General features: G+C 41.2%; 1 protein-coding gene across 1 annotated transcript; it reads left to right on the top strand.

Moving 5' to 3' along the window:
- Positions 1-6,398: 6,398 nt before the first annotated feature.
- On the top strand, positions 6,399-14,533 carry LOC103630430 (delta-1-pyrroline-5-carboxylate synthase-like). The gene is made up of 20 exons (NM_001352327.1): positions 6,399-6,602; positions 7,290-7,361; positions 7,481-7,687; positions 7,771-7,932; positions 8,100-8,377; positions 9,207-9,357; positions 9,447-9,611; positions 9,791-9,868; positions 9,951-10,040; positions 10,149-10,235; positions 10,297-10,383; positions 10,460-10,556; positions 10,653-10,756; positions 11,549-11,624; positions 12,381-12,531; positions 12,612-12,680; positions 12,843-12,909; positions 13,048-13,118; positions 13,864-13,943; positions 14,034-14,533. Exons 1-19 carry the CDS (start codon positions 6,543-6,545, stop codon positions 13,940-13,942), a joined length of 2,151 nt encoding a protein of 716 aa, NP_001339256.1. The 5' UTR covers positions 6,399-6,542; the 3' UTR covers position 13,943; positions 14,034-14,533.
- Positions 14,534-14,627: the final 94 nt, after the last annotated feature.

Genomic DNA, 14,627 nt, shown 5'->3' with positions numbered 1-14,627 from the left:
GCTTGGGGTGGGATGAGAGGAGGCCCTTGCCCCTCTATTTATAGCCATGGTGGGGGATTAGGGGGAGGGATGAGAGGGTTTAGTGGGAGGATGAGAGGATTAGTGGGAGATTAGCATGTATTTGTCTTGTATAAGTGAGATTAGCTTGTAGAGCTCACCGTATGACACTGGAGGCATATGTATACGTATGAGCATGAGAAAAGTTATGAAGAAAATATTTGTAGGGACTTGAAAAATGATTATGAAGGTATTTCTTAGGAAGAAAATACTTGGAGATATATTGGTGGAATATTTGGGCAATATTTCTGGAAAGAATTTGAGGGGGATCACTGGGGAAATATCTGGACAATATTTCTGGAAAGAATTTGAGGGGGATCACTGGGGAAATATTTGTAGGGTATTTGGAGGAGGATTTTGGAGAGAATATAGACCACTATATTCTATTTGTTGATATCAACTCGCAAACAAACATTTTGAAATGAAATTTGAAATTCATTTTGAATTTAGAGCGAGTTTGAGAAAATTTCAGGATTTGAATTTTTGGGATGCTACATTGACCCACCATAAGTGACAGACTGTATTAACTGTGCCTAGCACCAGGTCATGGTGGGAGAGTCGATCCTCCTTCCACTCATGACCTACGGACCTAAGGCCTACAGCCCACTCATGGCCTATCAACCCTAGGTATGAGTACACTAGCCATCTACAAGACCCGCAACATGACGAGCCACGCAGAGCCCCAGGCTATAAAGGCTAGGGATCGGCGTGGCGCTGAGGCAATATTGATGGTGTCAGAGTTCTTTGTCGCCCACACCGCTAGTCTTATAGAGTGTAGCCAGAGAAGCCAAACGATCGAGGCACATACCTACAAGCACGATTTTACCGAGGTAGAACACCCTGTTATACCACGACGCAGTAGCTCCTTCCATGAGAAGCTACCGGTAACCGGCCCTCCTGCCTTGGCCTATAAAAGGGGAGGGTTGACCGATACACGAACGACCAGGCCAGAGCACATGGAGAACTACGAAGGCCAAAGCTAAGGAGCACACCGCCATAATGCCCAAGGCTTAGCTAGGTTGAGAGCATCAGATTCATAGTCCTTAGGTCATTCCATGCATAAGAGACTTAGGAGACACCTCCCTCTCTCGCCTGCTTGTAACTCCTACTACAAGCATTGATCAACAAGGTACTGGTAACGCGAGCCACCGAAGACTGGATGTAGGGACGTTCGGCCCAAACTAGTATAAATCTCGTGCCCACTGAGCACACCATCCAGACCCCGGAACGCGCACAAACAAATTTACTTGTCGGAGCTGGTTCGAAACATTGACATGCTCAATATTGTATCATGCAGTCTCTTTGAAATTCGCACTAGAGGGGGGGTGAATAGGCGAAAACTGAAATTTATAAACTTTAAACACATACTAAGGTCGGGGTTAGCGTTAGAATTAAATCGGAGTGTGGAAGATAGTTCTCCTTTTTTAGAGTTGCTCAATCAATGCGGATAACGTTTGGGAGCAAACTCAAACAATATTAGCAAGGGAACTTTTAGAGAGACGAAAGAGAGAAAACAAATCAAGTCAAGATCAATAAGTGAACACAGTGATTTATTTTACCGAGGTTCGGTTCCAAAGAACCTAGTCCCCGTTGAGGAGGCCATAAAACCCGGATCTATCTCAACCCTTCCCTATCTCAATCGATCACTTAGACCGGTTGAGTGTTTCTTCTTAATCTCACGGGTCACTAAGACCCTGCAAGGATCACCACACAATTAGGTGTCTCTTGCAAGCTTTACAAAACACTTAGAGAGTTTAGAGAGATGATGAAAGCACGATTGAGAAAACCAAGCAACAAGAGCAATCAAAAGAAACACAGATCACACCCTCTCAAGTTTCTAATCACTAGTGATCACTTGTCTCAATTGGGAAACCTAGAGAGATTGGAAGCATTGAATGTGACTTGGAATGAATTGCTAGCTCTTGTATTGAATGAGAATGAATGGAGTGCTTGGGTGAAGTGAATGGAGGTGGTTGGAGTTGTATTTATAGCCTCCAACCACTTTCTAGCCGTTGTCCCCTTTCTGTCGATCGCGGACGGTCCGCGCCCCTGGTCCGGACGGTCCGCCCCTGCATATCAACGGCTAAAATCACAACGGTCAGCAGTAACAGCTATATCAACGGGTACAGAGCATTTAATGCGTCGTCAGATGTCAGGTAAAGCAGACGCGGACGATCCGGTCGTGCACCCCGGACGGTCCGCTAGGACGCTAAAAATGAATTATACTGAACCCATCACCTTCGGGTTTTTTTGGTTTTACAACGACTGCACGTTCCTCGCCTGAGTCCGGACGGTTCGCGCTTGGTCTCGGACGGTGCTCGCTTTTTGATCGGACGGTTCGTAGTGTTAACTTGTGTTTTCGCAGTGTTCCTGTGCGAGGCTCACCCTGATGTCGCGGACGGTCCACCGCAAGGGCCCGGACGGTCCGCACATAGATGTTTTTCCAAAAAGCTTCTCCTGCCCGGAATAATCTACGGTATTCCGGGCAGTCGACTTAGAATAGCTGTAGATGAACTTATACACCTGAGAAATGATCAACTAGTCAAACTGGTTAGTCCATAAGGTCTGTGATGGTCGCCAAACACCAAAATCGATTATAGAAAATGTTGAGACCATTTCCCTTTCACTCTTAGACGTCTCTTGTATTTAGAAAACCATTCTAGGGTGGAACAGAGCTCTTGCTGGTTCTACCTAACTCTTCAACCAAACACCAGTCACCACATCTGATGGACCTTGGTGTAATTGGAATAGAAAGAGAGAAGTAATTATGTATTTAGCTAGATATTAACTAATATTATCTAGATTGAGCCAACTAATAAACTAATAGACGGTTGGAAATGTAACTAACAATTACTAACTGGGCCATTAGTTGAATTGTTAGGAGATCTTTGCTAATATTAACATTTAATTATCAGGTTTAGTGGATTCAGACAATTCCTTAATCTAAAATTTTAGCTCATGTTTTATGAACAAATAAAGTACTAGACTTGGACTCATTATGTTGTTCTCAACGAGAATTTCGTAGCACTCTTTCCAACACTGACACATCATCAAAAATGCTATAAAAGTATGAATGAAACAATACCTTCCAATGCAATATTTTACCTTATTATTTCATAGACTAGCATACTAATTAAATATTATGAAGATGAAATAAATCATTCTCAATAGAGGTTTCACACGGTTTCCAAGACTTCAGAAACGAATTGATATGGTTTCATCCCCATAAACTAATTTCATCCTATAAAACTCAACCCACTTAAATATTATACTATGTCACTAAAAAAATATGATATGTCACACTATTAAATGAGGACGAAACTAGAATAGCGAGCCCAGTCGTCTCTACTTTCTTGAACTGTGGAAACACTTCAAATATAACCCCTTTAGAGCAACTCCAAAAGATTAGCTAAATTGATAAGCATAGGTAAAAATAGACAAATGATGTTCAAAACTCAATCCAACAAGCTCTCCTTCTTCTTCGCTATTCTATTCTACTCGGTATCTTGTCCAGTTCGCTCGGCATCTTTGACTAGCTCGTCCACCTCGCCATCTCCCTTCTTCCATGCGGGCGCTCACGTATTTCTGTTCTCGCGCACCCTCTCGCCGCAGCGAGGGGCCAAGGGCTCGTTGTCATCGCCGTCGTTCGGACGGAAGGTGGCGAGGTCGCGCTCAGTCGGCTGCGACAGCTACAGCTTCTCGGGAGACTTCCTGGAGCGCCTCTCCACCGGCTTTGGCGGCTGCACGCTCCACCGCGTCGACTCCCACAGTCCCACTGCAAGCCCCCAAGCGGCCAAGCCCAAGGCCGCGGACGCGCTAGGCCACCAGGGCGGCAGCGAGGAACACGAGCAAGGACCAGCACCACCGCGTCAAGTGCGTCGGGTTCTTCTGTGGCTGCCTAGGCACTGCAGCCCCGCCTTCGTCATCCTACTGGCTCTCGGCACCCGACGACAAGAACGACGGGAGCACAAGGGGCACCGGCTCATGGAGCCACTGGAGCTGGGCTTGGGTGCTAGCGAGCACCATGAGGGCACTGAGGCTGACCAGCTCCTCGTCCAACAAGAGCATCATGGCCGCGCCCACAACCACGTGAACGCCACCATGCATGCGAGGTTTGCTTCGTGGGTTGATCGCCGCGCTGCTCAATGGCTGGTGAATCATCAACCCATGAACATACTAGAACAACATAAATGTATTCATCTTTCTTGACACACGATACAATATTTGGAGAGTCTGTTGGTTTACCCTACCATTTATAAGGTTGTCTATTTTTTAGAGACCTCGTAAAAATCTAAATTTAGCTAAGATTATATCTAAACTCTTGGAGTTGCTCTTAGAGAGTATTTTTTACAACATTTTTTTATAATTATTAACCTTAGACTCCCTATTTATAGACATTTACTATATTTATTATACCCGTATATATAAGAACGTGTATATATATGCACATTTTAAATATGAAGTTCAACGGTTGTTGTTTATACATTTTTTTCATGAATCAAATGGTAGATCGGTTATGATTTTTTTCTATGCTTTGAATTTAATTTTGAAAAAAAAATGCTAATGCAACCCTGTATGGATTTTATACCATGTATTTGCAAAAAAATAAAACTTTGAATAATTGCACTAGAACCATGGTACACGGTCTATGAATTCTCTAAATCCTGCACAATTTAGACTTATCGCTATTTAGAGTTTCATATTTGTTTTCCTAACATAGTGAGTTTTTGGATGAACGAATGATTGGTATTAATCTTCAGAATTTATATATATCACGATCCTAAAAAATGCCAGGGTGTTTCTAATAGCATTTTGCCTAACTATTCATTCTATTTTTGTGACTTACTACTCGTCTACACGTAGTAAACCTTATATGCACATGATTCAGTTATATGCATACCTTCATAAATTAACAAGGCATATTCCGGACTTCCATAATGGCAACATCATATAGGACAGTCATTGTTAAATCCTAGTATGCTATTCAACTGTCACACAGGAGTGTGGAGCGGACCTTGCATTATAGCTTCTGATATTACTCTCAAAGTTAAATCATAAAATTAATATGTGATTCACTGCATGAGAAAAATATAGAAGATAACCTGTATTATGTTTGCATGATATTAGAAGTACTTTATGTATTCTAGCTCACATCATTTAATATATAGCGATTCCTATATTTTAATATATGTGTGGAATTTTTTCATAAAATTTTATTATAGAATATATAAATGGGTCTCGGCTAGTCGGGGATAGGTAAGGCTTGTTTTGGAACTAGCAATTTTAGAGAAATTATACAGGAATTTCATAAAGTTAGTTTAATTTTATAGAAAAAACGCAGGAAACAAAAAAATCGTCTCATTTCAAAGAAGCCCTAAATTCTGATTTATATTAAGGTCATGATATCTTACATCTCTGCATCTTTGGTATCTACCCTGTGGGACGGTAAAGCCGTAAAAGGCCAGCCGGCAGCCCATCGCGACCGCGCCGTGGCGAGCTGCGCCAAAATGCCGCGGCGCCGGCCGCGTGGATGCCCTTTTGGCTTTTTGCACTGTCTGTGTCAGGGGATGGCGCCTGCTGGCTGTGAGCTCAGATTCCACCCCCATCAGATCAGGTTGCCAAAGATGTTTGTCGCGTCGCGTGCGCCATATTTTCCACGGAGGCACGGCAATGTTGTCGTGCACCGCCAGGCGCCAGCACCCTCCGAGCTCGCCAGAGGCATCCAAAACCGGGTCAAGACGAAAAGTATATTATAGATCCATCACGCCCGGTCGTCAATCGCTGACCATTCGTGCGTGCCACCTACACAGTTCCCATCGCGATCCCGTATAGTGGCCGATCCCTCGCTGTCCCTGTCCCCTTTCGGCCTTTCCCATTGTTCATGAGCGTGGCATGTCAATGCAGCTCGCACAGCGTCGCGTTTGGACTTTGGAGTCCGGCTCGCCCGGTTGCTGAACACGACAGAGACCTGCACAAGCGTTCGCTTCTGACAGCTGCTGTGTAAATACGAGAACGCCAGTGTACGAGAGGAAGCCAAAAATACGTATCGTAAAATAATATATAATAATGCATGTAAACACAACAATCTACAACAGGCTTTAAAAATATGTTTTTTCCTCTGAACATTCTAGATTTATTATCTCAATGGTTTCGTTTCTTTCTATGATCCATATTTTACATAGTGACACGACACAAGCCTCAGTCAGGCGTTCCCCTTTTCCTTTGTGTACTGTTATTTGTTTATTGGATTTATTTAAAGCATAATTATCCGATGTGGTAGGTGGGTCCTACTAGTCAGTTGAAAGCTATAAAATCGCGCTTCAAAGACCTGTCCTCTCTCCACTCCTTGCGATTGCGGCGACGAGAGACGAGAGAGAGGGAGGTGCCGAAAAAAAAAACGGACAAGAGAGGGCGAAGTTAACACTAACAGGGAGGGCAGACGGAGAACCAGGAGCGGCGTCGAGCTAAAAGCCCCGGCGGCGGTCATGGCCACCGCAGACCAGAGCCGTATTTTCATGAAGGACGTCAAACGCGTCATCATCAAGGTGATTGGGTGATGATTGGATCGTTCGATTGGCGCGGCCGAACTGTTAGATCTAAATCGCGATTTTTTTTGGTTCTATCCGCATTGCGTTGTTCATATCTGAAGGAACGCTGTGTTTTATAATCTTGTTTTAGCGCGAATAGTTCTTGAATAACCGTGTTCGATTTTGGGTTTCTCTTCGTCTAGTCAGGCAGCAGGGTTTTGTCTGGGTTTTAATTTTTTTTTGCTTCTATCATTATAGTCGAGTTGACGGGTCGATGGTGAAAGTTGATACGTTCACTCCTGCGTTTGGAATTTGGTTGCCGTAATCTTTACTTTGTGATTTGTGTCAGATGGGAAATGCGTAAAGAAGCCATCCTTTCTGAATCTGATGTGCTCTTTTTTCGTATGCGAATCAACTCGTTCGAATTCCCTGATTGTTTCTTCTCTGTTTTTTTTTTGGGGAATGTCGGGTGGCAGCTGGGGAATCCTATTCCTATCTATGGAATTGAACGTGTCCGGGAAAAAGAGGGAATTGAACGGGCTGAACGGGCCCGGGAAAAAGTGGGTTGTTTTTGCGGGGTTGGGAGCAAACATGTTACATGTGTTGGTATTGCCATCGCTGAAAGCATTTGTGAATTACCTTATCCGTCTGAGATCTTCTTTGGTTGGTTTTGATTACAGCTGATTCTTACCTTGTTCACAACAGGTGGGCACTGCAGTTGTCACGAGGCATGATGGGCGAGTATCCACAGGCAATTTTGGTGTTCTTTGTGAACAGGTAGCAATTCTAGTCCAAACTTTCATAATGTTCCATCAAAGATTCTTAGCCAAATATGTTAGTTTATAGGATCCTCTGTGGAGGACACCCTACAAAATATTCTCCGCAATGCTTTGCAGGTGAAAGAGATAAATGCTCTAGGATACGAGGTGATCATTGTGTCCTCAGGTGCTGTTGGTGTGGGGAAGCAGAGGCTCAATTACAGGAAGCTTGTCAATAGCAGCTTTGCTGATATGCAAAAGCCACAGACGGAGCTGGATGGAAAGGCTTGCGCTGCCGTTGGACAGAGTGGCCTCATGGCTCTCTATGATATGCTATTTACTCAAGTGTGTTTGTTAACTTGCTATCCAAATTTGTCGTCAGTTCTGCGCCTTGTCCATATGTTAATGTTGAGCTTCCCATGATGCAGCTTGATGTATCCTCTTCCCAACTTCTTGTGACAGACAGTGATTTTGAGAATCCAAACTTCAGGGAGAGGCTTCGTGAAACTGTTGAGTCACTATTAGATCTTAAAGTTGTACCAATATTTAATGAAAATGATGCCATCAGCACCAGAAAGGCTCCGTATGAGGTTTGTGTTGTACCATGCATGACATTAAATTTCAACAATATTTGCTGCACTGCTTGATAAATGTGATATCGTGCTACTTATGCACCTTGACCTTAACCAATGCATGAGTCTGTTGATTTTTTAAAAGCATTTTCGATGTCATACTCATAAACAGTTTGTTTTTGCAGGATTCATCGGGTATATTTTGGGATAATGACAGTTTAGCCGGTCTTTTGGCTATAGAACTTAAAGCAGATCTTCTTGTTCTACTCAGTGACGTGGATGGCCTCTACAGCGGTCCACCTAGTGAACCTCAATCAAAGATGATACATACATACATCAAAGATAAATATCATAACGAAATTACTTTTGGGGATAAGTCACGTGTAGGTAGAGGAGGAATGACAGCTAAAGTGAAGGCTGCTCTCGTGGCTTCAAACAGTGGCACACCTGTTGTTATAACAAGGTATGTTCTTTAAACAGTGGCACACCTGTTCTCGTAACAAGGCATGTTCTTTAGCAAGAGAACAATAACTATCCTTCGTTAGGTATGTTCTTTAGCAAGAGAATAATAATTGCTCTTTTTTACTCATTTATATATTCAGTGGTAGTAATAAGTATAATAGTGGAGAGTGGGTTTGAATGGTACTATGGTAGTAATAAGTATAATAGTGGATAGGTGGTTTGACTTACTATATTTGGTGTAAACTGCATTTTGACTTAAGTGCTTACATCTGAAATGATGTGAGAATTGATTTTCAGACATGCAGTATATCCTTGGTGTTAGGCTGAATCTTGCTTGCGATGTTCACTTTTTTTTTGGCGTTGGATTTTATTTACCTATAATAATATGTGCTGTTGAAACCCAAATACCCGATCCATTTTACAATTTTTGTCCATGGCCTTAGGAAAATACTCTGCACAATGCTTGTCCATCGAGAATATCAATATTGTAGTTATTGTTTGTTTACACTCTATCCTAATTAAACGCGCTGAAAGAAGAGTAATTGTATCATGTTATTTATGGTATGGCTGGTCATATTGAATTAACTTCTTTCTTGGAAAGGATACTTTGTTAATCCCTGCACTTGGTGTGTTATGGACAAACATTGCAATATGGATGTAGTAGTTAGCTTGTCATAATAGTGTTCATTTGTCACCTTGACAGAACAAGTAAAGTTCATATGCTGTAAACTATGTTTGTCTCTACGAGGAATAGCGAAGCGGTTTAACTTTCTTTTTATACTTGCAGTGGATTAGCAAAGTGGTTTAACTTTCGTTTTTTATCCTTGCAGTGGATCTGCATCTGGGAGCATCATTAGAGTTCTCCAAGGAGAGAAGATTGGTACTCTCTTTCATAAGGACGCGAGTTTGTGGGAACCATCCAGTGATGTTAGTGCATGTGAGATGGCTGTTACTGCAAGAGAATGTTCAAGGCGTCTGCAGGTGTGTTATCAAGACTATACCACACAAATTGCTAGCCCATAATTTTTTTGCTGAATATTTTATACTAACTTTAGACATTTATGAAATAGAATTTGTCGTCGGATGAGCGCAATAAAATATTGCTAGACGTGGCGGATGCTTTGGAGAAAAATGAGAATCTAATTAGGACCGAGAATGAAGCCGATGTAGCTGCAGCGCAAGATGCTGGATATGAGAAATTTTTGGTTGATAGATTGACCCTAAAGCCAGGAAAGGTAGCGCCATTATACATTTCAGCATATATTTTAACCGCAACTCTATTAACTTTATGTTCCTTGCATTTTGATTTGTTGGACTGTTCTGCATTTTTTCTTGGTGTTTTTATTTTCATCTGATTCACCTTTTGGTGTTTTTATTTTCATCCAATTCACCTTAATATTTCATCATGTTACAGATATCAGCCCTCGCGAAATCCATTCGCACTCTTGCACGTATGGAAGACCCAATCAACCAAATACTCAAAAGAACAGAGGTGAGTTCTTACAAACTCTAACTAATGAAAAGCTGACATTTTCCAAAGATAAATACTACATCTGCAAGAGTATCTTTTTCAGATTGCTGAAAATTTAATTCTCGAGAAAACATCATGTCCTTTGGGTGTCCTATTGGTTATTTTTGAGTCCAGGCCTGATGCCTTGGTCCAGGTAGTTTTTTATTGTAATTTACCAGTTACTTTTCACCATGTGACTTGTTCATGCTTAGTACTTAGGCATATTTATAAGCTATCTTTAAGCTTTCATATCATTATGTAGATTGCATCTTTAGCGATTCGAAGTGGCAATGGTCTTCTCTTGAAAGGTGGAAAAGAAGCCATGAGATCAAACAAAGTATTGCATAAGGTATTGTCTCATGCTGATATGACATGTTTTTAGATTCGTTTCCTGAAAAAAATTCTTATAGGTTATAACTGGTGCCATTCCTAGCAACGTGGGTGAAAAACTTATTGGCCTTGTTACAAGTAGAGACGAAATTGCTGATTTACTAAAGGTGAGCGTAATATATTATGAAAATGATGATTGTACCATTATGCCTAATAAGCCTAAACTCATAATACACTCTACAGCTTCATGATGTAATTGATCTTGTCATTCCAAGAGGCAGCAATAAGCTGGTTTCACAAATCAAGACATCAACTAAGATCCCTGTTCTTGGTCATGCTGGTAAATTTATCTTCCAATAGCATGTTTTGGTACAAACATTTCACTACAATATCAAAATATGCAGACTAGTTTGATTTCTGAATCTTTCCTCTATAGATGGTATCTGTCATGTATACATCGACAAATCAGCTAACATGAATATGGCAAAACAAATAGTGATGGATGCCAAAATTGATTACCCAGCAGCCTGCAATGCTATGGTATGTCTAATTTGTTACAATTTATAGTATTTAACATGTCTCTTTTCAGCTTGCATACTTAACTACTCTTGGCACATCCTTACTCAAGAGAACCAAGTGATACCTTTACACACTAGCATATAGCCCGGGTTAACGCTATGATCCCAGGGAGGGGAAGGGAGGGGTTGATGGCGGCTGCGGTGTCGGCGCGAGGGGTTGACGGCAGTGGCGGTGGCGGCACAAGTGAGGGGGCGGTGGGGGAGGGAGAGGGGGAGGGATGATGTATTATCCAAATAATATTGTCCATTGGATTTGAGTAAGGGAGAGGGCTTATCCAGCAATTTGAACTGTTGGTTTTGATTGTATGTTAAGTCTGGGTGCAATTTGTTTGGTGGATTTAGTGGAGGCTATGGATGTGGGGATGATTTAGTTGGGTGGGTTTTCCAAAGTTTAAACTAGTGGCTTATATAGTACTATAAATTAGACAACTTAAGAGCATACTCGACATCCTAGTATGTTATGTTTTTCTTTTATAATGAAAATCCTTCGCAATCATACGTGGACTTGTCATCCTTGATTCACTATTAAGATTTTTCTCTTTAAAATTAATTTAATATATAACTAGTCTATCAAGATGTTTATTCCTTGTAATCCACCTTCTCTTTTTTATAGCACATTTACTTTCATAGTAGAAATCTTTGTGACATATATGATATTTTCAGCACAATTCATGATACTCTTACTTTTTTCCGTAAGTCTAGATAAACTTATTTCATATTCAGATATAACATAATTTGCCTTTGTTTTCTGCAGGAGACATTGCTTGTTCATAAAGATCTTATAAAGGCTCCAGGTCTTGATGACTTACTGCTATCACTCAAAACAAAAGGTTTGCATTTCACTTTACTTGTGCATCTTTAAGGCTTAAACTATTGGTGTATAGCTGCTCCTTGTTTCTCGATGCAACTTTGGGCTTGTTTGGCTGCACTCCTATCCACCCCAATAAACATTTGGGGTCAGTTTGGAAACCACAAATCCGGAGGGGATTGGAGGGGCTAGATTCCCCTTCTTATTCAAAATTGAATAAGAAGGGGATTCTAACCCCTTCAACCCCCTCCGGATTTGTGGCTCCCAAACTATCCCTTGGTGGTGTGGTTCCACCCTATACATGTGGATTAGGGTAGATTAGAGTGCAGCCAAACAAGGCCTAATGTGTATCCTGAATCAGGAGAGGATACTTGCTACTTTTGCATTGTTCTACCTTGTGTTCAGATGTGGAGTCAAGTGAGCTGTACCGTTATAGTCGATCTTTTGTAATTCTTAGAATATGTCTTTGTTAAGATTGCAAAATAAGTTGTTAGTACATGAAAAGAAGTTTATTTGCGGGGAAGAATAAAACACATGCAAACAATACGTTCAACTCACATGCAAGTAATATGTTAACTCTTTGTTAGAATTTTGTTGGCAGATGCCTACATCTCTTATATGTTCGCAAATTCTTATTGTTTTGGATAAATCAGGTCATGTTGAGCTTAAATGCTTGTTATTTGGAATGCATTGGTTCACTTTCATCAAAGGCATATACTTATATGAACTTGTGGATTGCTTCGTCTTACTTAAAAAATAAACTTATGATGTGTTGCAGGAGTTGCTATTTTTGGGGGGCCTGTTGCACATGAAGTATTGTGCATTCCAGAAGCAAATTCATTCCATCATGAATATAGTTCTATGGCCTGCGCAATTGAGTTTGTTGATGATGTACAGTCAGCGATTGACCATATACATTGTTATGGAAGGTACTTAGAGTCTCCCCCCCCTCTCCCTCATTATTGAAAATCTAGTAAACCAGACATTCACTGCTGTTCTTTTATTTCAGTGCACATACAGATTGCATTGTCACTACAGATGATAAAGTAGCAGAAACTTTTCTGCGTCAAGTTGATAGGTACGTTTAAACATCAGCACCTCCTCTTTTTATTCATTTTTACTGTTTGTGCAATCAATTAAATGTGTTTTATTCTTGCTGTCACTGCGCGATGTTCTTTTGTTCTGAATTCAATGATGATAGATATCTCACTGATGGTATATTTTTCTACAATTGCAACAGTGCTGCTGTGTTTCATAATGCAAGCACACGATTCTCTGACGGGGCTCGTTTTGGATTGGGTGCTGAGGTAGGTCCTATCTTTTTATATGGCATTTGAGTGAACTCTTTGGAAAAGAATGTCTTGGCATAAGTTACTTTTTTTTATCTTTTCTCATGATTGTTTACCGTTATCTTCATATTTCTACCTTTGAAATATCTTAAATAGGTTGGCATAAGCACAGGGCGTATACATGCTCGTGGGCCCGTGGGTGTTGAAGGTCTCTTAACAACGCGCTGGTAAGTGACTTTCCATTCAATCGTTACCCTTCAGTTATTCTTCTGTTGAAGTAATCACTATTTCTCTACTATCTGCACAGTCCTGCGTGTTATGATATACGGGCTGCTTGTGTTTGCGCATTTGAGTCCTCAATATACAAAACATTGATAACTCGTGGTTCATTCTGTATGAGCTTGGGGGTCCCACCTCCCTAATAAAGAGTAAGGGCGCGTTCGTATCGGCCAGATTGGCATGTTTCCAGCCTCTTCCAGGTTGAACAAATTAGCCTGGATTGGAATTCGATCTAGTTGCTCGTTTTGACCCGGATCGAGAACAAATCCATCTGGTTTTGACTCCTCATTCTCACTTCTCCACCTAGAACAAATCCAAGTGTCCTCTCACATGGATCGATTCCTGGCCAAGAATGAGTGTTCCACTCGATCCTAGGCTGGCTGGCTTCCTGGCCTGGCTTTGATCTAGGTTTGCCGAATGGACCCTAATAGAGCACCGATGGACCAAAGATATGTCAGTTCCCGTGACATATGATCGATCTGGTGGGTCTTTCTGTGTGAGCTTGGAGACCCCACCTCCCCAATAATGCAGTTCTCGAACAATTTACTAAGTGTATAGATGCTCTTGAATAGTGTATTTTCTAAATTGTACTTGTACACTCTGGTAGGGATCTGTTTAATTCTCCTGCTATTTTGAATGTTTACTGCAATACTGTATATTTATGGATGAACATTGAAAAAATTTAACCTATAGGATCATGCGAGGGAGCGGGCAAGTGGTGAACGGTGACAATGATATCGCATACACCCATAAGAACCTTCCATTGCCATGAGGCAAGTAATTATTTATTTTTCTATAAAGCTGTTGCAATTTTTTTTGTTATAAAGTACTGTCAAATGATAGTGGTAAGCGCAACTATGCAGGCCGTTTTTGTGCTTCATCAGGATTCGTGTCTATCCAGTGATGTTTGATAGTGTCGTCAGACAGGAGCAGAGAGTGGTGAATCTTTTCGATGAGGGACGGTGAACTGCAATGTCCACTTATCCAGTCATTTTTATCTAGAACATTCTGGTGAGACACCCACCACCCCGATAAAGCAGTGCTGGGAGTAGTAGAGCACTAATGTACCGAGGCTGTGTCTAGTCTAGGTTAAACAAGAGAATTCGGTTATATTGTTAATTTTTTTGGGTCTGATTGAACATATATGTTGTCAGTTTTTGTAGTGATACATATATTTCTTTAAATCCTACTTGATCGCAAGAGTTATGAGCTATCCTAATTGGGTCACTTTGTAGTACTCCTTCTGTTTCTTTTTAGTTGTCGCTGGATAATGCAAAATTAAACTATCCAGCAACAACTAAAAAAACAGAGGGAGTAGTTGTTTCTGATACATCTTGTATAACATATTCTCATATTGCAGGCCACAATGTTAGCCAAATTTGCATTGTTAGACCTCCAGCAGTTCAGTTATATGGTCATTGTCTAAACACTGTTTTGCACTCTACACGTAGTGGAGT

This window comes from Zea mays, chromosome 6 (assembly GCF_902167145.1).
Source record: "Zea mays cultivar B73 chromosome 6, Zm-B73-REFERENCE-NAM-5.0, whole genome shotgun sequence".
Taxonomy (NCBI): Eukaryota; Viridiplantae; Streptophyta; class Magnoliopsida; order Poales; family Poaceae; genus Zea; species Zea mays.
This window is presented reverse-complemented; position numbering and strand designations above follow the sequence as displayed.